General features: G+C 38.5%; 6 protein-coding genes across 9 annotated transcripts; 2 read left to right on the top strand and 4 right to left on the bottom strand.

Annotated features, from left to right (window-relative positions):
• Positions 1 to 3,572: 3,572 nt before the first annotated feature.
• On the top strand, positions 3,573 to 5,281 carry LOC117574639 (UDP-glycosyltransferase UGT5-like; the record flags this gene model as incomplete). Its single annotated transcript, XM_034258537.2, has 2 exons — positions 3,573 to 3,834; positions 3,996 to 5,281. Coding segments are annotated over exons 1-2 (1,524 nt in total), but the record flags the coding sequence as incomplete, so codon positions are not given.
• Positions 5,282 to 6,120: 839 nt separating this feature from the next.
• LOC117574637 (UDP-glycosyltransferase UGT5-like) lies at positions 6,121 to 8,414 on the top strand. Its single transcript, XM_034258534.2, has 4 exons — positions 6,121 to 6,444; positions 6,805 to 6,876; positions 6,946 to 7,133; positions 7,189 to 8,414. The coding sequence occupies exons 1-4, from the start codon at positions 6,198 to 6,200 to the stop codon at positions 8,254 to 8,256; spliced, it is 1,575 nt and encodes a 524-aa protein (XP_034114425.1). The 5' UTR covers positions 6,121 to 6,197; the 3' UTR covers positions 8,257 to 8,414.
• Positions 8,415 to 9,607: 1,193 nt separating this feature from the next.
• On the bottom strand, positions 9,608 to 11,647 carry LOC117574638 (UDP-glucosyltransferase 2-like). Its single transcript, XM_034258536.2, has 2 exons — positions 11,392 to 11,647; positions 9,608 to 11,329 (listed from the first exon to the last, which is right to left on the bottom strand). The coding sequence occupies exons 1-2, from the start codon at positions 11,636 to 11,638 to the stop codon at positions 10,002 to 10,004; spliced, it is 1,575 nt and encodes a 524-aa protein (XP_034114427.1). The 5' UTR covers positions 11,639 to 11,647; the 3' UTR covers positions 9,608 to 10,001.
• Positions 11,648 to 11,929: 282 nt separating this feature from the next.
• LOC117575797 (UDP-glycosyltransferase UGT5-like) lies at positions 11,930 to 13,813 on the bottom strand. The gene is made up of 2 exons (XM_034260175.2): positions 13,506 to 13,813; positions 11,930 to 13,437 (listed from the first exon to the last, which is right to left on the bottom strand). The coding sequence occupies exons 1-2, from the start codon at positions 13,750 to 13,752 to the stop codon at positions 12,110 to 12,112; spliced, it is 1,575 nt and encodes a 524-aa protein (XP_034116066.1). The 5' UTR covers positions 13,753 to 13,813; the 3' UTR covers positions 11,930 to 12,109.
• Positions 13,814 to 14,172: 359 nt separating this feature from the next.
• Positions 14,173 to 16,315, bottom strand: LOC117574536 (UDP-glucosyltransferase 2). The gene is made up of 2 exons (XM_034258400.2): positions 15,762 to 16,315; positions 14,173 to 15,706 (listed from the first exon to the last, which is right to left on the bottom strand). Exons 1-2 carry the CDS (start codon positions 16,027 to 16,029, stop codon positions 14,376 to 14,378), a joined length of 1,599 nt encoding a protein of 532 aa, XP_034114291.1. The 5' UTR covers positions 16,030 to 16,315; the 3' UTR covers positions 14,173 to 14,375.
• A 408-nt stretch (positions 16,316 to 16,723) lies between these two features.
• Positions 16,724 to 21,994, bottom strand: LOC117574537 (UDP-glycosyltransferase UGT5). 4 transcript variants are annotated; one of them, XM_052006598.1, is made up of 3 exons: positions 21,649 to 21,959; positions 20,944 to 21,519; positions 16,727 to 17,716 (listed from the first exon to the last, which is right to left on the bottom strand). In XM_052006598.1, the coding sequence occupies exons 1-3, from the start codon at positions 21,902 to 21,904 to the stop codon at positions 16,992 to 16,994; spliced, it is 1,557 nt and encodes a 518-aa protein (XP_051862558.1). In that variant the 5' UTR covers positions 21,905 to 21,959; the 3' UTR covers positions 16,727 to 16,991. The 4 variants fall into 4 exon arrangements, with proteins under 4 accessions (XP_034114294.1, XP_051862558.1, XP_051862557.1 ...); XM_052006597.1 differs by having other exon boundaries at positions 16,732 to 17,238; positions 20,466 to 21,519; positions 21,649 to 21,994; XM_034258403.2 differs by lacking the exons at positions 20,944 to 21,519; positions 21,649 to 21,959 and adding an exon at positions 18,427 to 18,847 and having other exon boundaries at positions 16,724 to 18,292.
• Between the last annotated feature and the right edge of the window lie 74 nt (positions 21,995 to 22,068).

The following is a 22,068-nucleotide window of genomic DNA, read 5'->3' as shown; positions in this document are numbered from 1 at the left end:
TATGCATATAGGCAAAAACTATTAGGCAAGATTTGCATTTTGCTTAAGCCAATTTCGAGCAAAATCCAAAAACTGCTGCTGCAGCCCTCAGTCCGAAATTCATTGCTCTGGCCAAAGCCTTAGATGTTGCCTGCCAAATTCCCTTTTGGCAACCATAAACGACAACTGTTGCCAAGGAAAGTGGCATAAAGCAAATCGGTATCCAGCATTCAGCATCCGGCGTCATCATCATCGTCGTCGTCGTCGTCGTCGTCGTCCGTCTCTGTCGAGGCAGCAGCATCTAATTAGATTGTTCTTGGCAGTCGAACAATATTCTTGAATTTGGTTGGGTTGAATTTGAGCCAACACAGGCTGACTGGCAGTCTAAAATTGTTAAATAATTTAAAAACAAATTAGCGCCAATTTTTGCGTGTATGTGAATGTGCGGACAACGCTACATAAAAAAATGCCGTAAAAATCGTTACCAATTTCAGACATAACAGTTAAATAAAATTTAATTTGGCAGAAAAATGAAATCATTGGGACTTAAAATGAGACCCGCAAATATGCAAACACAAAAAAAAACTCAACTGGAAAAGTGACTAAACGAAATAAAAATCTCAACTATTTAGTAAAGGAAGAGAGAATGCGCGTGGTTTGAATGCATTTGAATTAGACTCCAGAGAGTAAACATCACAAAATGCTTAGCTCATTATGAAGATTTCACTTTACTACATCAACAGCAGTAACAACGACAACAACAGTCAGCGGAAACACTAATACAAATGAAGGCCGTTAGCATTCATTATTAATTTTAATATTTCAAAGTGCGCAAGAGCCAAAAAAAATGAAATAAAATAAAAACAATAAAAAAAAAAAACTGGCAAAAACACATAGGCAACTTGGCACGCGCTTCACTCTTGGCTTGGAGTGAGCATTCTCACATTTGTTGCCGTTGTTGACCATCGGCTGCTGTTGGCCATAGGCCCTGAGACAATTTCGAAACTTTGGCTATATGCCCGTAGGCTAATTTGATGGCTTCTGCTCCCTGGCGCAATAGGAGGTCGCTCTGGGGACTGGCTCTAAAATACTTAATATGTCTTTGGCATTTAACCCCAGTGGGTGCATCTAGTGAACCTTGACGTGGGCCGTTTAAAGTTGTGGAAACTCGCTCCACTTTAAAAGACGATATTCGCTGAAATGGTTTATTGTAGAAATTGAGCAATCAAAGGAAGTCTATATTAATGTATTAAGTACAAAGCTAAATAGTATTATATAGTATTGTGTTACTTTTATTTATATTTATATAAAAAACTAATTCGATAAAATAGAAATTACTGGCATCATTAATTTAATTTAAAAAATGTAAATGATTAAAAATTCGAGTTCTTAAGTGGCAAATAAGAGTTTATTACAAGACCCATAGCTATGCAGTATAAGAGTGTAATTTTAACAGTTGCGGAAATCTATCTGTCATCTTGTAAATTGCGCGTGTTAAATGCAGAACCAAAAAAAAAAGAGAGAAAGAACTAAAAAGAACAATGTAAGAGATAAAACGAACTTAATTTAAACGGCTAACAAAAAATAAATGCTGACAAAATGTAAGAGCGGGGATGAGGAAATACACACAAAAAAAAAATATAACAATGAAACCCACAAAGCGCTGTTTTTGTTTGCGAGTGTCGCATGCAGTCACTGTTCATGTGTGTGTGTGTGTGTGTGTGAATATTTTGCCTGCCAATCAACTCAACAATCGCAATCAATTTGCTGCTGCTGGTGCTGGCGCTGCAGTCAATGGCCACCCCTTGCGGGCTGGAGCGCCCTGTAGCAGAGCTCACAGCTCGAGGATATTGTCATTGTGCAACTGCAACTGTCATTCCAAGCGCAATCTGGTATGAGAGGCAGTCAGTCTGTGTATGTGTGTGAGTGTCTCTGTGTAATATATCAGAAAAAAGAAATGAAAGTAAAAAGTGTTGTCGCCGCAATGCCTTTTTTAATTACGTTACTGCGCCATTAAGGACCGCAGTGTCTGGCCATGAATCACAATGAATAGGGAATGAGCTTAAGATTTGCGGCAAACGCTTCAAATGCGATGCCGCGACGCGACGTCCAAAGCAGATGCTCGCCACTGAAATTATTGTTGTCAAATGAGCAAATGAATTTCATATTCAGAAATTACGAAAAAAAATCGTATTGTGTGGGTGTGGGTATCTTTAAGATTGTGCGAAAATGTATGGGCATTATATTTAAATCATATACATAACATACATAACACGCATACGCCGCGCATGCGAGCGTATACAAATTGCAAAGTATTGTTATGCTAAATTTATTTGCACTCACATTGAAATGCTTAGGGCAAGCCACATGTGTTGTGAGGCATTTCAGTTGCTGCTGTTAGTCATAACTTCATCAGGCGCACACGATTGAAACGCAACTTCCGCTTCCGCTCGCAAAATGTCTACCGAATGCGGATGGCGATGGAGTGTATGTGTGTGGCTATGCTTGTGGCTGCTCTGACTTTGCCTGCAAACAAATCAGCTTGAACTTCCGTTTCATTTCGCATTTTTGTCATTTCATATTCTTTTGCAAGTTACTCTCACACTCTCCACCCACTCACACACCGTTGGAAATATCTTAAATTTTTTGCGCTGTGCATTTCAGCGACTTATGCGTAAATTTACTTTTCACTTTCAGCGCACCATCAAAAAGTTTTTTGCATAGCTAACTTTCAGCTCACATAACATACATTTTCATATTTTTTTTCGACTGCTTTTCAATGTCATTGCACACAGAGACAGAGAGAAGGACACAGTCAGATTGGTGCGGGCAACGGAAACTTTGTCTTTTTGGCATTTCATTTCCTTCAATTTCGAGCGTTTGCACCTCGAAGCGATGGCAGTCGATGAGCGTGTGTAAAGGTTTCAATGGAACTGTGATTCTGTTTAATTTAATGCTCTGTTGCTTATTTAAATTTTTTTTTCCATCTCCCTTGTCTGAATTTAAATATTGTTTATTTTCGTTGACATTCTATTTCGAAATCAATCAACGGGCACGTGTATTGTTTGCGGCTGAAAGCTTTCAGCATCAACAACAATAACAACAATAAGCATTACAATGTATTTACCATATAGACATATTGAGTTTTCAACATAGGGCCCCATAATGGTAGCTGCCATATAAATTAGCATCTATTTTTGGGCCTGCCAAGCGATGCGTAACCGAAATTGGCTTTGTATATAACGTTCAACAGCCAACCCAAAATATTCGCACAGACTCGCATAAAATATTATATTTGAATTTAAGCGCGTAATGGCTTTTTATGCATGCACGTCTATTTAATGTTTTTCGGATTTGTTCATATTTTATAAATATTTTGATCGAGTTAAGTTTTCTCTTCACACTTTCTCTTAATCAAAGAGTGACAATTAAAGAGTTGGTTTTTTTGATAGGGGAAATTTTACTCAATTTTGGGTTCTAATCTTTTTGACAATTGAAAAATCCCCAAGTGTTACTTCTTATCTCTTTAAATTCCCTCTTTACTTGAGTATATAAAATCGCATAACGGGTTTGATCGTCAGTTGTATGGTAGCTTTGTTACTGGAAATAATATCAAAATGCAGCTGCTCTATTTGTGCACTTTATTGTTGGCCAGTCTTGGCCATGTGTTTGGCTACTCCTACTTGATGGTTATGCCAACAACAGCCAAGTCGCATTTCTATGTTGGACAAGCTCTGGCCAAGGGATTGGTGGCTGCAGGACACGAAGTGACGGTGCTCTCGGCATTTCCACAAAGGAAACCTATTAAAAACTTATTGGATGTGCCCTTACCGGGCATAATACCCATTATGGATGGTAAGTAGCAAATGGATTTTACATTAAAGCCGGCACGTAGTTGTTATCACTGAAACGTCGACTGATATCGCAAGTACAATCAAATACGTGTGCTCAATTTGGAGTTTATTTCTATTAAGAGTTAAATAAATATTATTAATATAATAAATTCCTTTTTTCAGCGCACAAGGCGCGAATACTCGAGAACGCAAAAAAGCCTCTTATAAAACGTCTGCCTACTTTCCATGGAATGGGTCTGGACATAACCAGAGCTTTGCTGGAGGAACCAGCTGTTCAAACACTGCTCAAAGAGAATCGCACCTATGATGCAGTTATATGCGAGGTCTTCATAAATGAGGCACATTTTGGATTCGCAGAACATTTCAATGCACCACTCATCGGACTCAGCACATTTGGCGCCTCCTCGTGGACTACTGACATGGTTGGCACACCTTCGCCGCTCTCGTATGTGCCAAATGTTATGCTGCAGTTTAGTGATCGAATGAGTTTCTGGGAACGCACTCACAATTTCCTGTACTCAGCCTACGAGTTTGCCTATCAGCGATTGTTCTATCTGCCCAGGCAGGAGCAGCTCTATCGCAAATTCTTTCCGAACAACAAGCAAGACTTCTACAAGATGCGTGGAAATGCGTCACTTGTGCTGCTAAACAATCATGTGTCGCTCAGTTTTCCACGACCATATGCACCCAACATGATTGAAGTGGGTGGCATGCATGTGCAACGCCAACGCAAACCGTTGCCCCAAGACATCGAGGAGTTCATTAACGGTGCCAAAGACGGTGTCATCTACTTCTCCATGGGTTCCAATTTGAGGAGCGCCGACCTGCCAAAGCCCAAACGTGATGCGCTGATTGCCACATTCCGTGGACTAAAGCAGCGCGTGTTGTGGAAATTTGAGGATAAAAATTTACCCGACAAACCAGAGAATGTCTTCATCTCAACGTGGTTCCCCCAGGACGATGTATTGGCACATGAGAATGTCAAATTGTTCATCACTCATGGCGGTCTGCTGAGCACCACCGAATCGATTTATCATGGCACGCCTGTGCTGGGTATTCCCATGTTCGGTGATCAGTTCATGAATATGGCACGTGCCGAACAATCTGGCTACGGAGCTGCAGTCAGATTTGATCAACTAACAGCCGAAAAGCTACGCAGTGCAATAGATAAGATTATCGGAGATCCCAGCTATACGATTCAGGTGCGTGCCATGTCTGAGAGGTTCCGTGACCAGCACGAAACACCTTTGGAACGTGCTGTCTATTGGGTGGAACATGTGACTAGGCAAAAAGGTGCCAAGTACCTTCGTAGTGCCTCACAAGATTTATCGTTCATACAGTACAATAATTTGGATGTGCTAGCACTGATCTTTGGTGGGCTGATCCTAACTTTACTTACTATTATTGGCTTGTTGGTGTTCATAGTAAAATGCATTAAAAACAAGAAAAGTCAAAAAAAGGTAAAAAGAAATTAGAATAAATTATTTATTGATATTTTACATAATTAACTTAGTAAATTTTTGTTTTTAAAATTTCATAAATAAAAAATTATTTTAAAAAAGTTTTAAGAGCATTCAATGCTCCCACTTATTTTCGTTTTCAAATAGCATGTTTCTCTTTGAACACACAACATCTAAGAGAGAATGCCGCTCTTGAAGAGCTTGTAAAGTGCGAAGAGCGCATTTGAAAATAAAATATTTTGTTTACTTGTAATATATAATGATTATAAGAATCTTTTAGAAAACAAGAAATTAATCAAAGTACAATATGATCGTCTGGTTTGAGGCCGTCTGACTCTTTTTTATAGATTGTGTGAATTATTGCGTCAGAACCCAAACAAGCAATCTATTTATTTCGGTATAGAAAGCCGGCTGTGCACAGAAACACGAATGAGAACAAAACAAAATAAAGAAAGAAGAGAAACAAGATAAAGACGACAAAAAGCGCTACACATGGTTCCGTCTAGCCTGCTCCCAAAGGCACTTCTCATTCAAAATTCAAATAATTAAGTGTCCGACCCAAACGATAAGAATTAACCTAGTCATTGTGACTTTGACGACATAACATAACAAAACAAAAAAAAAAACGAGTTTGTAGCGCAAACTAACGTTCGGTATAGCCGAACAACCTCCATGAATAGCAGTTTCAATCCCTGGCATGTGTTTCACATACCGAATAAAATCACATATATATTTGCGTGACTTCTGAGAGAGTTTCGTCAGTTTACTGCGGAACGATCGTGCGTAAAGATCGCCGCCTGCAAGTGCTTTTAAGAATACAAGTGTTCTGCGTTCCAAAATCACAATAATTACACAAATTATTATTTTTATTGTTTATCGAAAAACAATAGTGAAATAGTGAAAAATGTCACGCAATAAAACCAGTTTGTACGCGCTCTTGCTGCTTGGGTTGCTGGGCTCCGTGACAGCTTACAACTATCTAATGGTGCTTCCAACTGGTGCTCGATCTCACTATAATGTCGGGTCAGCGTTGGCCAAAGGTTTGGCAGCCGCTGGTCATCAGGTGACTTTGATCTCGCCCTTCCCGCTAAAGAAACCAATTCAGAATATTAATGATGTGCCCGTTCCAAATATTTTGAAATCCATGGGAGGTAAATATTTTAATGCAGTCTTAATTCTGTAATATTGATAAGCAAAAAGCCGCGGGGCTTATCACATTTCTATATAATTTCAACTATGAACAAGTTTAAGTTTGTGTAGCAGAAAATACATGATGATGTGACCACTACCTACTTGTGAAAATTAAAGCCTTCATATTTAATTATATAGTAGCTTACATTTGTATTTATTACATAGAACTAACAGTTGCAATAACCTTCTCATGAAAAAATATCAAAGCTCAACTGTCAATTACCTTAATGAGTTTTCGCTAATAGTTTGATACTTACGCGTTTATATATATGTTTATTTTACAAACATTCAAACAATAATATTTATTCTTTACATTCCAGGTGACATAGATAATTTATTGAAAAAATCGGAACAGCCAATTATACAACAAATTGTTGGATTCTATGACATGGGTAAGATTTCGCAAGAATTGTTAATCTTAACTAAGCTTTGCTGATTATTATTCTCGGACTACATTTTAGGTATACGTCTGACCGATACGCTGCTTCAAGATCCAATTGTTAAGAAATTGAAAGATTCCAATCAGACTTTTGATGCAGTTATCAACGAAGTATTTCTGAACGAAGCGCATTTTGGATTTGCTGAGCATTTCAACGCACCACTTATTGGTCTCGGTACTTTTGGCGCCATCAGCTGGAACACTGATATGGTAATCATTAGAATTAAAATACTTTATTCAAATCGACTGACTTTATTTATTTTAGGTTGGCTCGCCATCGCCCGCCTCTTATGTGCCTCATGCACTGCTCAAATTCTCCGATCACATGTCGTTCGTCGAAAGAGTCATCAATTTGGCCTTCCTCACCTACGAGTATTTGTTCATGAAGTTTTACTACTTGCCACAACAGGAACAGCTCTTCAACAAGCACTTTCCCAATAACAAACAAGATTTCTATGAGACGCGCAGTAATGCTGCCTTGGTTCTGCTCAATCAGCATGTTTCACTGAGCTTCCCCCGGCCATATTCACCCAATATGATCGAAGTGGGTGGCATGCACATTCACCGTAATCGCAGTCCTCTGCCCAAGGACATCGAAGATTTCATCAAGGGTGCTAAACATGGTGTCATTTACTTCTCCATGGGTTCCAACCTAAAGAGCAAAAATCTACCACAAGAAAAGCGACAAGCTTTAATTGACACCTTCAGCCAGCTGAAGCAACGCGTGCTGTGGAAATTTGAAGAACCCAATTTGCCGGGTAAACCAGAGAATGTCTTTATCTCGGACTGGTTCCCACAGGACGATATATTGGCCCACGAGAATGTTAAATTATTCATCACACACGGTGGTCTGCTCAGCACCACAGAATCGATTTATCATGGCAAACCATTTGTGGGTATTCCCATTTTTGGTGATCAATTCCTTAATATGGCACGTGCTGAGCAAAATGGCTATGGCAAGACAGTTAACTACGAAGAGCTAACAACGGAAAGATTACTGGCGGCGATCAACAAGCTGCTTCAAGAGCCACAGGCCATTGAACTGGTCAAAGACATGTCCGCTCGCTATAGAGATCAGCCACAACTGCCACTGGAACGTGCAGTCTACTGGGTGGAACATGTAACCAGGCATAAGGGTGCCAAGTATTTGCGAAGTGCATCCCAGGATCTCGATTTTGTGCAATATCATAACCTGGATGCTATGCTGGTGCTCTATGGAGGCATCTTATTTGTGCTCTATTGTATTCTCTTGCTCATACGCCGGGCATGGGGAGGACTGCAGAATTTATTCTTGGGTCGCCAGACAGCGAAAGCAAAAGTGAAACGTAATTGAGATAAGGTTCAAGATTAAGTATTATAAGATAGTCTGCGTGTGTATATTGTCGATAAAATCCAGCCACACTTTAAGTGTTTGATTTTGCTAATAAAAATTGCAGCGAGATGTCGGTTTGGGTTGCCGCCGGCATTGAGATTGTAAAATAAAATGGGAAATATTTTTGTATAGCTATCGTCGATTTTAACTGCACCCAAGCCCAGTGTTTCTCTTGAACTTTTTGCCCATTCTTTTTGGGCTTTTTCTTTTTCTTCTACTTTTTTTTTGTTTGCTAGTTTCGCATAGTTAACGCTTCAGTTGTAAAAATGCCCATCAGCGCGTTCAAATTTTCAGCAGCGAGCCCAGCAAAAGCAACGCTAGTGGCAGTGCCATGGTCACGCCCATGTCCATACGTCCGCCCAACACTCAACGCTTTTGTTTTCTTCGTCTCGTTTTATTTTTGTTTTGTTATTTTTGTTTTTGTGTTTTTTTTTTCGACAATTGTTGTTGCTGGCAGCATAGTGAAAACTAGGCGGCGGGTGGTGGGTGGTAAAACGGTGGCCAAAGGGTCTCGTGCAAAAGGCGTATAAAAGTTTTTGCGCAACTTATTGCAACTGTTTTGGACCATGGCTGCAGTGGAAAATCAGCGTCCGCTCCGGAAATGTTGGCGGCTGTAATAGCGGCCATATTAAAAGTGAACAGCAAGAAATGTATATACCTAAGCAAACACAACAAAAAAAGACAAGCATGAAAAGCTATAGACGAATTTACTCGGCTACTCGAATTCAATATTGAATGTTGCGATTTATTTAGTTCTACTAATCGATTTGTTACTTATCTTGAAAAAGCTAAGCTTTTTATTTTATATATTATATTTAAAATATAAATTTTGATGTATAATATGCATGCATTAAATTAACAAAGATACTCAGACAGCTTTGCACATTTCATATCTCAGTATCTTTATTAATTTTATCTCATTGCAAGATTTGAATATAAATTATATGTGTCAAATCCCTGTCCAGGGGGCTTTTTCTTACAACCTGTATGTATAAAATGAAATTATAAAGATATTTTATTTTAAAGCCCATACTTAATGAAGTTAAGGCTTAGGAAATAACAAGATATTGTGCCTCAAATGAAAAATATTTTTCGAATTTTGAAAAAAACATGTATTTGTGATTTTCACATAATTAAAGTTAACGAGAAAGTGTTTAGAGCTAAACATGATTCCAAATGTTCAAGTGATATTTTAAGATACTTTCTTTGATACTCTTTTATCGCAGGAAATCATGAATACTTTATATAAATATCAACAGCAGCTTCAGCTTTTTATGCAAAATACCATTGCTAATAGTAACCAGCAGCCAGAAACCAGCAACCAACAACATCAACTTCAACAAATAGCATATTCAACTCATGAATTTTTGATTAAGCATTTGATGATGCGGCCAAATAAAACCGTTCGAATACAACGGAAATGGTACTGCAATTTAATATTATGCATACGAAACGTATGCAACTGATTGGACAGCGGTTAATGCATATTTTTCGTATATTCTTGTGTTATCCATACCATAATGAGCTGCATACAAATGAGTGATAAATATGTACAATCAATGCCAGACAGACAACCAACGATCAATACTTTCTACCATGTGTACAGGGATTATATAATAATTGCGACTCGAATAAAGTAAACGATTTATTACTGTAAGTCTTAATGATTTTATTGAAAGCATAAATTCCTATAATAAATTTCAGCATTATTTACTTTTTAATTTTATTTTACTGAATACTTTTGGACTATTGCCAATGCCCAAAAACTTGCGTACAATCACAACAAATGCGCAAACAATTATAATAAAAATACCGACGAACATTCCAATCACATCCAAATTATGATATTCCACAAAACTAAGATCCTGTGCCGCAACCCGCATGTGATGTGCTCCCTTATGTCGCAGAACATATTCAGTCCACCAAATAGCTGTTTCTTGCGGACTCATTGGCTGATCTTTATAGCGACCAGATAATTGTTGAGCTGTCTTCGCAAAACTGGACTCAGTCAGTAGTCGACGAATCGCAATTTTCAGTTCCTCGGATGTCATCTCTTTGTGATCGAGACCGAGTCCAAAACCAGCTCGTTTAGCACGTTCCACGTTAAGAAACTGATCGTAATGAAATGGTAATCCGAGCACAGGCTTGTCATGGTGAATACTCTCAATCGTACTCAGCAAGCCTCCATGAGTAATGAAAAGTTTCACATTAGGATGCGCTAGAATGTCGGGCTGTGGAAACCACTTGCTAAGAAAAACATTAGACGGTTTTTCAGGCAACTGATCATTTTCAAATTTCCACAGAACACGCTGTGGAAGACTTGCAAAAGTTCTGAGTAGCATCTGAGTTCGCTCTTCAGGTAAATCATTGCTATTGATATTTGAACCCAATGAGAAGTAGATGACACCAGCCGATCCAGCTCCCTCGATAAAGTCTTCAATATCTTTCGGCAATGGGGCAGGTTTGTGAGATATATGTAGTCCTCCCACCTCGATCATATTTGGCACATAAGGACGAGGGAAACTGAGCGAAAAGTGCTGATTAACTAAAATTAATGAAAAGTTCTTGGATAGCTCAACCAATGGAACTTTGTTGGCGACATGAGGAAAGAATTGCTCATACAGCTTGACGTGAAGTGGATGATATTTCAGTTTCCAATTGAGCCAAGCTACAGTTGTCTCAACAAAATTATGAACTCGCTCCCAGTAGGTCATATAATCACTTAGTGCAGTTGTCACCAATGGTATATAAGAGAGTGGAGCAGTATTGCCTACTAGCTCATCAATATTCCAGTCGGAACCAAATGTAGAAATTCCAATGATGGGCGCATTGAAATGTGCAGCAAATCCATAAAGTGCATCCTGGCGAAAAACTTCGACAATGATCAAATCATAGTGATCTTTAACGGGGCTTAGCAACTCAAGTTGAACGTCAGCATTGTGTAACACTGCCTTTGTAACACTGACAAAGAACTCGTTTCGTAAATCATTTATTTTCCACGAATTTGTAGCTCCACCAATCTTACTATTTATTTCTGAAAAAGACACCATCAACTATAGAAGTTCTAATGTCTGTAGGTTTGATTGATTTATTTACCGTCGTATGACTTAAATACTTCCGGAACGGCAATATCACGAAAGTTGTTCAGAGGTTTCTTTTGTGGAAATGCACTTACTGAAGTAATTTCATGACCTCGCGAGGAAAGTGTTTTTAAATATGGTAGCACATTAATATACTGCGAAGGACCTGGAAAGGGAAATATTGCCAGTATGCGAGCTCCTTCTAATAGGCTTGGCAAAACTATAATTATGGGAAGAAGACTGCACAATCCGAACGCGAACATTTTTGTACGACCGCATTATAGACACTAATTTTAATTCACGACAGAATTAAATAACTGAGCGAATCTGGTGTCGCGTTTGTGATTAAGAGATAAGATAGCTTCCCCGACGCATGCAGGCAATAACAATTGCCTCTGTAACAGCGTGCCAGAACAGCTGCTCGCACTTAAATCTAAGAGCGTGCGCAACATATGTATGTATGTTTGATAGCTACTTTAGCTACAATAATTTTTTCCACACATCCGCTGTAAAGAGTAAAAACTTTCAGATAAGAGTAAGCATTCGTCTTAGAAATTTTACAATGTTGTGTTTATTTATCAAATAAATTTTAAAAGGGTAAAAAACAAATACAGTAATAGATTAAAAAAAAATTTTAGCTGTTCTAGAATGTCGGGTTGAAAAAAACATTTCACATTTAATATATTCTATTTGAACTAGAGTTTAACTAATTTCAACACATTGTCGATAATATATTATTGATCCTTCAATTTTTTTCTATTGCACACCTTCTGACTTTTGCCCAAACCAAAGAGCTTACATACGATCAAAGTAGCTGCAACAAGTACTATAACAATAATACCTACGAACGTTCCGAGCACATCTAGATTATGATATTCCACAAAACTAAGATCCTGGGCCGCAACCCGCATGTGATGTGCTCCCTTATGTCGCAGAACATACTCTGTCCACCAAACAGCAGTCTCCTGAGGACTCATCGGCTGATCTCGATACCGAGCTGACATCTGTTGAGCTGTTGTCGCAAAACTGGACTCTGTCAGTAATCGTTGAATCGTATTTTTTAGTTCCTCGGATGTCATCTCCTTGTGATCGAGACCGAGGCCGAAACCAGCTCGCTTAGCACGTTCCACGTTAAGGAACTGGTCGTAAAAGAATGGCAAACCGAGCACAGGTTTGCCGTGGTGAATACTCTCAATCGTGCTCAGCAAGCCTCCGTGAGTAATGAAAAGTTTCACATTAGGATGCGCTAGAATGTCGGGCTGTGGAAACCACTTGCTAAGAAACACATTAGACGGTTTTCCCGGCAACTGATCATTCTCAAATTTCCACAGAACACGTTGTGGAAGACTTGCAAAAGTTTTAAGAAGCATTTGTCTGCGCTCTTCAGGTAAATCCTTGCTTTTAATATTTGATCCAAGTGAGAAGTAGATAACACCAGCTGATCCAGCTCCCTCGATAAAGTCTTCCAAATCCTTCGGCAATGGGGCAGGTTTGTGGGATATATGTAGTCCTCCCACCTCAATCATATTTGGAACATAGGGACGAGGGAAACTGAGCGAAAAGTGCTGATTGAGTAGAACTAATGAAAAATTCCTGGATAGCTCAACCAATGGAACTTTTTTTGCGACATGAGGAAAGTATTGCTCATACAGCTTGACCTGAACTGGGTGATATTTCAGTTTCCAATTGACCCAAGCTACGGATGTCTCAACAAAATTATGAACTCTCTCCCAGTAGGTCATTCGATCACTTAGACCAGCGGTGACCAGCGGTATGTAAGAAAGAGGAGCAGTATTGCCAACCAACTCATCAATATTCCAGTCGGTGCCAAATGTAGAAATTCCAATGATGGGCGCATTGAAATGTGCAGCAAATCCATAGAGTGCATCGGTTCGTAAAGCCTCTACAATGATTAAATCGTACTGAGCTTTACCATGTGGAAGGAGCTCGCGTTGTACTTCAGCATTGTTTAACACTGCCTTTGTTACACTGATAAAAAACTCGTTTATAAAATTGTTTTCATCCCACGAATTTTTGGCCTCACTCACTTCACTGATTATATCTGAAAGGGGGTGACAACATGTGTTAATATTTTTGAAGCTTGACAGTAGCGGAGATAAATCTATTCACCATCATAGGACTGAAATACTTCCAGAACGGCAATATCACGAAAGTTTTTTACAGGTTTCTTTTGAGGAAATGCATTCACTGAAGTAACTTCATGACCTCGCGAGGCAAGTGTCTTTAAATACGGAACAACATTAATGTACTGCGAAGGACCCGGATAGGGAAATATTGCCAGTATGCGAGCTCCTTCTAAGAGACTAGGCAAAGCCACAATTATTGGAAGAAGGCTGTACAGTCGTAACGCGAACATTTTATTAAAACCGTGTAATGCGCACTGAGTCCAATTCTCGACTGAATTTGAAAAAATTGAGATAGTTTTGAGGAGAACTTTGTGAGACGGAGGCTAGACCGTTTTACAGACGTGCATGCGATAACAATTGTCTCCAGCGATTACAGTCATTTATGAAATTTATAATAGTTTGCCAGTGTAGTCGGCCTTACCTCAATCAAATAGCGTATATACATATATACATATAGTACGATTATATTCACACCCACAAACACTCACACAGTAATACTATCACAGAAATAATGCCGGTCATGCTCGACTAATGACTTTTTCATCAAACATCTGATGTTGAGAACTGGGCCTCATCTTATCTGTAATGAATTTAGAGCAATTACAATATTGTGATTTTTCTAGAATGTCGAATAAAAAATAATCTACATATTATATATAATATAAAAACAAATATATTTATTAGTTAGTAATAGAGGTTTATGATAAACACCTTGATTTCACAAAAAAATAAATTAAAAGAAAACATTGATTAATTCTTTTCAGAATAAGTGAGTATTAGACTTTAAGTGTCAACAATGTATTAATTGTTTTAAGTTATAGTTCCTCAAATATTTTCTTTGTCCTTTTATGTTCTACTGCTTCTTTTGCTTATCTTCAGTTTTAAAAAATTTATGTAGAATGTATCGCAGTATTTGCAGAAGCAATGACAATGTAAACAGAATTGTCAATCCGATCAGCGAAGCAACACCGCAAATCAGTCCCCAAGTATCTATGCCGTGCAATTGCACAAAGTTCAAGTCGCGCGAAGCTGATCTCAAATGCTTAGCACCATTGTGACGGATGACATACTCTGTCCACCAGACGGCCCTCTCGAGTGGCGTATCCTTTTGGTCCTTGTAGAGTTTCGACTTTAGTTGCACAGCCTGCGCATAGCTAGGATTGGTGACCAACTCCACAATTTGATTCTCCAACTCGGTGCCATTCAAATTCGTCAGATCCAGCCCAAGCCCGTAGCCAGCTTGCTTAGCACGCTCGACATTCAAGTGTTGATCGTAGAATACGGGCAGACCCAGCACTGGCTTACCGAAATAAATGCTTTCTATGGTGCTCAAGAGACCGCCGTGAGTGATGAATAGCTTGACATTGGGATGGGCCAGAATATCGGGCTGAGGAAACCATTTGCTAATCAAAACATTCTCTGGCTGATCCTCGAGTTGTTCCAGCTCAAACTTCCATAATACGCGCTGCTTTAGATTGGCAAAAGTTTTCAGTAATATCTTTCGCGTAGCGACTGGCAAGTCGGAGCTTTTTATGTTCGATCCCATGGAAAAGTAGATGACACCATGTTTGGCGTTTTCCACAAATTTGGCAATCTCATCGGGCAACGGCTTTGCTTCTCGCTGCTGCTTCAAGTGCAATCCGCCAACCTCAATCATATTTGGTAGATAGGGACGTGGATAGCTGAGTGAAAAGTGCTGGCCGAGTAGCATCAGCGAAAAATTGTCGAGCACCTGCTCCAGTGTTTGGCTGGCATCAGGAAAGTATTGCTTATAAAGCCTTTGTTGGCTTGGCAAGTGAATCAAACGTTTATGTATCCAGGCGACACCTGCTTCCCAAATATTCCACAAACGCTGCTCATAATTCATATGCTCGGTGCGACTAGATAACAGCATTGGATTGTACGACAATGGCGAAATGTTTCCCATCAAATCATCGATATGCTGATCTGTGCCAAACGAAGAGATGCCAATGGTCAATGCCTTGAAGTGCTGAGCCAAGCCAAAGAGCGCTTCAGTCTGAACAGTTTCCAAGATAACCAAATCAAAAGTTTCCTCCGACTCGAACAGCTGTTTTACTCCGACATCGTCAAGCACATTCGCTGTGAGCAAGTTGAGAAATTCCGTCGTCATCGTCAGCATTGTCCACTGGCTGGCCGGTTGGAAAAAGTCCCCGCTGCCGAAAGCTATTTTATTGTAGTATGTACTCATATCTTATCATATGTATTAGCAACCACTTACAAGCCATTATCTCGTGAATTTTGGTAGCACCAATTACCCTAAAATTGGGTACAATTTCGTCGCTGCCAAAAGTATTTATTACTGTCACATTGTGATCTCTTCGTGCCAGTTCTTTCAGGTATTGCTCCGCAAATATGTACTGCGATTTACCCGGGAATGGAAACACTGCCAAGATCTTTGCACTTTGCACCCTGACTCCAATGTCAGTCAATAGCTGACAATAGAGCAGCGCCCACAGTAGCCAACGACAACGACGTAGTAGCTCCATTTCGTAGCCAACCACCGAATTGCTTCGCGTTTCGACAACAACTAAAAACACATTATCGAATAAATAACAATTCACTCATGAAATTGCCTTAATTATTGCCAAAAAATACAAAACAAAACACTCTTGATTATCAAAATGTGGACGGTTGTGAGAGAAATTCGCAATAAAACCATTGAAGCCTATCGCATTTTTCTTTATTCGATTTTATTTCTTTTATTTTTCTCTATTTGTTTTTGTTTTATTTATAAAACCGCTTAACTACGAGTAGTTTGTGCGTCGTCATTCCGGGCGCGTCTAACAAAACAATTTCATTTGTTTACTAATTCAACTAGTTGTTATGCAATTAAGAAGCTCGCGTTCTCATTTGTGTTCTCTTGGTTTTTATTCTCTCATTCTCTCTCTCTCTCTACTGAACAATCTATCTCATGTTCTCTTTATTTCACTATAACATGTCAAATTGAGCGTAAAAAGCGTGAGTTTGTAAACATAATACTCATACTCTCTGAAACTTAAGCTCTCTCAGATTGTACTACACTGTGCTACAAAATATTAGGTTAACAAGATTATATGAAAATATATGTTTGTCTTTAGAATGGATCTTTTAGTTTATTTAATTTACTAATATTCTTATATAATGTAATATGTATTATTTTACCTTTTTTGTGTTGATATTTAAAAATGTAAATTTATTTTCGAATATTAAAAACATTTCCTAGGTTTATATTTTTATGTAAATTCTATATAGTATCTCGCAGACCAAAACATTCGATAAGTATTTGTTTCGAATCTAAATTTAATTGACTTCCAGAAAATAATTGAAAGCAAAGAGTGCGATAAGATAAGAACTATAGTACTGATTTTTAATAAGTAATACACATAAGTAGATTAGATAATAAAATTTTAGTATAGCTTAAACGGTTACTTCATTAGTTTTGTTTTTCTCTCTTTTTATTTTTTAGAGTTCAAATTAACCTAAGGAGACGAGAGAATTTTTCACGGTACTGCAGCAATTTGCGAACAATATAAACAACTATACCAATACTGAAACTAAGACGTGCAATGATCATTAACAGTTTGTCCACGCAATAGTAATCTATGAACTTCATATTGGAGGGAGACACTCTCATATAAGGAGCACCTCTATGGCGTATGATATATTCGGTCCAAAATACTGCAGCGTCCAGTGGATGCATTGGCTGGTCACGAATTCTTTGAGATAATGTCTGAGCATTATGCCAATACTTAGGGTGATCAAGCAATTGCTTAATAGCTGATTCGAAATCATTCCTTGTCAACTTAAGAATATCCACAATAATAGCTGCACCCGCTTCATTCATTCGATCCATATTGCGGATCTGATCAAAAAATAGAGGCATGCCCAAGACTGGCTTGGCATAATAAGCTGCCTCGAGGGTACCCAGTATTCCACCGTGGCTGATGAACAATCGTACATTTGGATGCGCCAATAATGCTTGCACTGGAAGCCATTCGTTCATGTAAATATTACGACTAATATTTGGTCGTTTGTTGCCTTCAAATTTCCAAATTATCCGTTGCGGCAATGACTCAAAAGTTTTCAATATTATAGACAAGGTTTCCGTTGATAAATCGCTGCTGCGTAATTCTGTGCCGAGGGTCATCAATATAACACCATGTGGGGAGTCTTCAACAAACTTAGCAAGATCAGGTGGCAACTCAGGCCGCTTCTTGGGCACATGCATGCCACCAACTTCAATGAGGCTAGGCACATTTGGACGGGCATCGAATAAGCTGAAGTGTTGGTTCAACAATATCAGCGAAAAGTTCTGACGTATATCCTCAAAACTCTGTGTTAGATGACCAAAAAACTGATCATGTAGAGCTCGTAGACCTGGTAGAAAAAACAGTTTGTGCATCATCCATTCCTCAGATATAAGCATCCAATTGTAGAAGCGATCAATCAAAGTTATGCTACGTTTGAAGCCAATAGGCATAATAGGTTCAAATGTCGATGCAGCCGAATGTCCCACCAAAGAATCCAAGTTCCAATCGCCACCACACGTTGCAAGGCCCATCAAGGTGGCATTGAAATGTGCTGCCATGCCGAAGAGTGCGTCCGTGTGAGATGGTTCCATTACAATTAAATCGTAGCTAACATTGGAACGCATCAACATCTGAACTTCCGCATTGACTAACACATTCAGGTTGATTTTTACCATAAAGTTTCGTATAGACTGTAGTTCATTCCATTTGGAAAGGCTCCAAAAATCATCGTAATTTAATCCTGTTTAAAAATGCATTAGGCAAAAAAAATGACTATCAGGAGAAAAGAATCAAGACGTTGTTTCTTATCTTCAAAAAAAAAAAATTGTAGCTCAATACACGAGTAACTATTATCAATTGAAGATTGCAACTTACCTGTTTGATACTCATCATTTACGAAAATAGAGTGTATTTCTCTTGTGATTGGACAATTTGCAAACGCGTGTATTAAAGTCAATTCATGACCACGATCCCTCAGTGCCTGCAAAAATGGTGTCAAGAGACTGCACTGCGAATGCATATCGTAGGGAAATACAAGAAGTATTCTGGCAGCCCATGTTTGACCCACGGGAAGCAAGAGCACCGCAAGGCCAATCACCTCAAGGGGCAGGCGTTGCAAGCGCATTCTAAACTTAAATCACTTTTAGCGAAGTAGTTCCAATGCGAAGCAAATGTGAAATTCAACTGACTATATCAAGTGTTGGTACTCAAATCGCTCACCAATTCGCATTGATATACAAAAATGATAAGATTAGCACACTACGCTCTTTAACATTGGCAACATCAAGCTATCGGAGTAGTATCACAAATTTCAAAAATTAGTCTGTCTATTCCTTAGTGGGCGGTATGTGATAGAATTATGCGTGATCTGTTTTATAGATATTTAATAGGAAAATAATACTATTTTAAATTCTCCGATGGTTGTTTCAGTAACTAATGGGACATACTATCAGTAACCCAATCCATCATTTAGAACTGCAAATTGAGCGGATTTATAATGCGTATCAATCTTATAGCCCATAACCTTTACCAGGTGGTAATTCCTTACTTTAACTTTATTACCATCTCAAAAATACAAAATACTATTGACTATCAAACTACAAATGATCGTGAGAAATATTTTTATCAATTACATTCATATTTGTTTTATTTTTTTGTTTTGATTTTATTTATAGAATTGTTATTATTACGTTCGCCTCTGACAACAATTTCATTTGTTTACTAAATCTAATATGTTCTGATGCAAGCAAAAAATTAACTCTCACTTAAGCTCTCTTGAATTCTTCCACCCTCATTTTTTCTCTCTCTCTCTCTGTTAAACACACCATTACTTATTCTCTACATGCTTCACACAGCACTAACCTACTCAATGTATACTATAACTATATACCCACAGTGTTAGATTGAGCGTAAAAATAGCAATTTATGATAATAGAACTCACACTCTCTGAAACTTAAGCTCTCTCAGATTTCATTGCACTTTGATACAAACAATTGGATTAAGGATTGCTTTAAACTATATTTTCATTTGGAATATATAAATATTTTTGGAGAATTACTTGATTATTAATTAATTTTCCCATTCTAACTCTGATCTAACATCTAACTGATCAAACACTAAGATCTGAAGTTTTCATATGACTTATGACTTAGGCATTTCACATTGCAGTAAGGTGGTTCGATCACTGAAACATCCGGATATATCGGGAACAAATTATAAGTATGTAATGTAACATGAAATATTAAAAAAATTTAATAATAATATATGCAAAGATGTAAATTTGTTAACTTATAAAACTAAATAACAGATTTTATGTTATCATTTAATACGTTAAAAATAATATTTTATTAGGTAATGAAAATAATCCTTAGCAACTAATAGATTAATTTATATATAAGAGAGTAGTAGACTGAAACATTCGATAACTTTTCATTTACAATCTCAATTAAGTCGGTTGCCAGAAAAGAATTGAAAACAAAGAGTCCGATAAGATTAGCAAATAAACCGAGTTGTAGTACTCGTTTTGCGTATTTGTATGTACAATTATGGATATTCTACTAAAATTAATTGGTAATTATCATACACAAGATTAGATAAGAGAATTGAAGAGTAACTAAAATGGTAAATTCATCAACTTCCTAATTATACGTTTCCAGTTAATAGTCTGCAAATTGAAATATAGAGAAGAACAAATTTTTCACGGCACTGCAACAATTTGAGAATCACATATATCATGATGCCAATAATGAAACTTAGACGTGCAAATATCAGAAACAAACTGTCTACGGAATAGTAATCCATAATCTTCATATTGGAAGGAGACACTCTCATATATGGAGCACCTCTATGGCGCACAATATATTCAGTCCAATACACAGCCGTGTCCAGTGGATGCATTGGCTGGTCCCGAAACCTTTGTGATAATGTCTGAGCATTATGCCAATACTTAGGATGATCAAGCAATTGTTTAATAGCTGATTCAAAATCATTTCTTGTCATTTCAAGAGTGTCCATCATTATGGCTACACCTGCTTCCTTCATTCGCTCTACATTACGAATCTGATCAAAAAATAATGGCATGCCCAAGACTGGTTTGCCATAGTATGCTGCTTCTAAAGTTCCCAGCATTCCTCCATGACTGATAAATAGTCGTACATTGGGATGTGCCAATAATGCTTGCTGAGGCAGCCACTCGTCCATGTAGATATTCACACTTGTATTTGGTCGTTTGTTGCCTTCAAATTTCCAAATAATCCGTTGCGGCAATGTCTCAAAAGTATTCAATATTATGGACAAGGTTTCCATTGATAAATCACAGCTGCGTAATTCCGTGCCAAGGGACATCAAGATAACACCATGTGGGGAGTCTTCAACAAACTTAGCAAGATCAGGAGGCAACTCAGGCCGCTTCTTGGGCACATGCATGCCACCAACCTCAATGAGGCTGGGCACATTTGGACGGGCATCGAATAGGCTGAAGTGTTGGTTCAACAATATCAGCGAAAAGTTCTGACGTATATCCTCAAAACTCTCTGTTAGATGACCAAAGAAGTGATCATGCACTGCACGCAGTCCTGGAAGAAAAATGAGCTTGTGCATCAGCCATTCCTCAGATATAAGCATCCAATTGTAGAAGCGGTCCAAAAGAGTGAGGCTACGTTTAAAACCAATAGGTAACATGGGTTCAAATGTCGATGCAGCCGAATGTCCCACCAAAGAATCCAAGTTCCAGTCACCACCACACGTTGCAAGGCCCATCAAGGTGGCATTGAAATGTGCTGCCAAGCCGAAGAGTGCGTCTGTATTAGATGGTTCAATCACGAATAAATCATAGCTAATATTGGCGCGCATTAGATTCTGAACCTCTGCATTGACTAGCACATTCAGACAGACTTTCACTAAAAAGTTGCGTATAGAGTGCACTTCACCCCATTTGGTTAGGGTCCAGTAGTCATCGTAATGCAATTCTAATTATGGAATAAACAAAGCCAGAAAACAAAATTTTTTTTTCAATTACTCGTAAACACTGTAGCTTGATTATTTCTTATCTTGCACAAAATCGTATCGTACGTCGTCGTCTGAAGATTGGAACTTACCCTGCGCTGTTTCATATTGATCTTTTACGTGTATGGAGTGTAACTGTTTTGTGATTGGACAATTTGCAAACGCGTGTATTAAAGTCAAGTCATGACCACGATCCAGCAATGCTTGCAAATATTGCGTCAAGAGATTACACTGCGACTGCATTTCGTAGGGAAATACAAGTAGTATTCTGGCAGCCCATATTTGACCCACGGGTAACAAGAGCGCTGCAAGGCCAACCACCTCAAGCGGCGGGCGTTGCAGGCGCATTCTAAACTTAAATCGCCCTTAGCGAAGCAGAACCAAAGCGAAGCACATGTGGAATTCAACTGACTATATCAAGTGTTGGCACTCAAATCGCTCACCAACTGGCAATGGCATTGCAGAATGATAAGATTAGCGAACTACGCTCTTCAACATTAGCAGTCAAGCTA

Source organism: Drosophila albomicans, chromosome 2R (assembly GCF_009650485.2).
Source record: "Drosophila albomicans strain 15112-1751.03 chromosome 2R, ASM965048v2, whole genome shotgun sequence".
In the NCBI taxonomy this organism is placed as follows: domain Eukaryota; kingdom Metazoa; phylum Arthropoda; class Insecta; order Diptera; family Drosophilidae; genus Drosophila; species Drosophila albomicans.
This window is presented reverse-complemented; position numbering and strand designations above follow the sequence as displayed.

Excerpts from the sequence above, each read along its gene's own strand:
- LOC117574637 (XM_034258534.2), top strand. The coding sequence starts at position 6,198 with ATGTCACGCAATAAAACCAGTTTGTACGCGCTCTTGCTGCTTGGGTTG. Across the intron at positions 6,445-6,804 it reads TATTTTGAAATCCATGGGAG|GTGACATAGATAATTTATTG; the intron begins GTAAATATTTTA and ends TTTACATTCCAG. Across the intron at positions 6,877-6,945 it reads TGTTGGATTCTATGACATGG|GTATACGTCTGACCGATACG; the intron begins GTAAGATTTCGC and ends ACTACATTTTAG.
- LOC117574638 (XM_034258536.2), bottom strand. The coding sequence starts at position 11,638 with ATGTTCGCGTTCGGATTGTGCAGTCTTCTTCCCATAATTATAGTTTTG. Across the intron at positions 11,330-11,391 it reads AGTATTTAAGTCATACGACG|AAATAAATAGTAAGATTGGT; the intron begins GTAAATAAATCA and ends TGTCTTTTTCAG.
- LOC117575797 (XM_034260175.2), bottom strand. The coding sequence starts at position 13,752 with ATGTTCGCGTTACGACTGTACAGCCTTCTTCCAATAATTGTGGCTTTG. Across the intron at positions 13,438-13,505 it reads AGTATTTCAGTCCTATGATG|ATATAATCAGTGAAGTGAGT; the intron begins GTGAATAGATTT and ends ACCCCCTTTCAG.
- LOC117574536 (XM_034258400.2), bottom strand. The coding sequence starts at position 16,029 with ATGGAGCTACTACGTCGTTGTCGTTGGCTACTGTGGGCGCTGCTCTAT. Across the intron at positions 15,707-15,761 it reads AATTCACGAGATAATGGCTT|CTTTCGGCAGCGGGGACTTT; the intron begins GTAAGTGGTTGC and ends ACAATAAAATAG.
- LOC117574537 (XM_034258401.2), bottom strand. The coding sequence starts at position 21,904 with ATGCGCCTGCAACGCCCGCCGCTTGAGGTGGTTGGCCTTGCAGCGCTC. Across the intron at positions 21,520-21,648 it reads TCAATATGAAACAGCGCAGG|AATTGCATTACGATGACTAC; the intron begins GTAAGTTCCAAT and ends TTCCATAATTAG.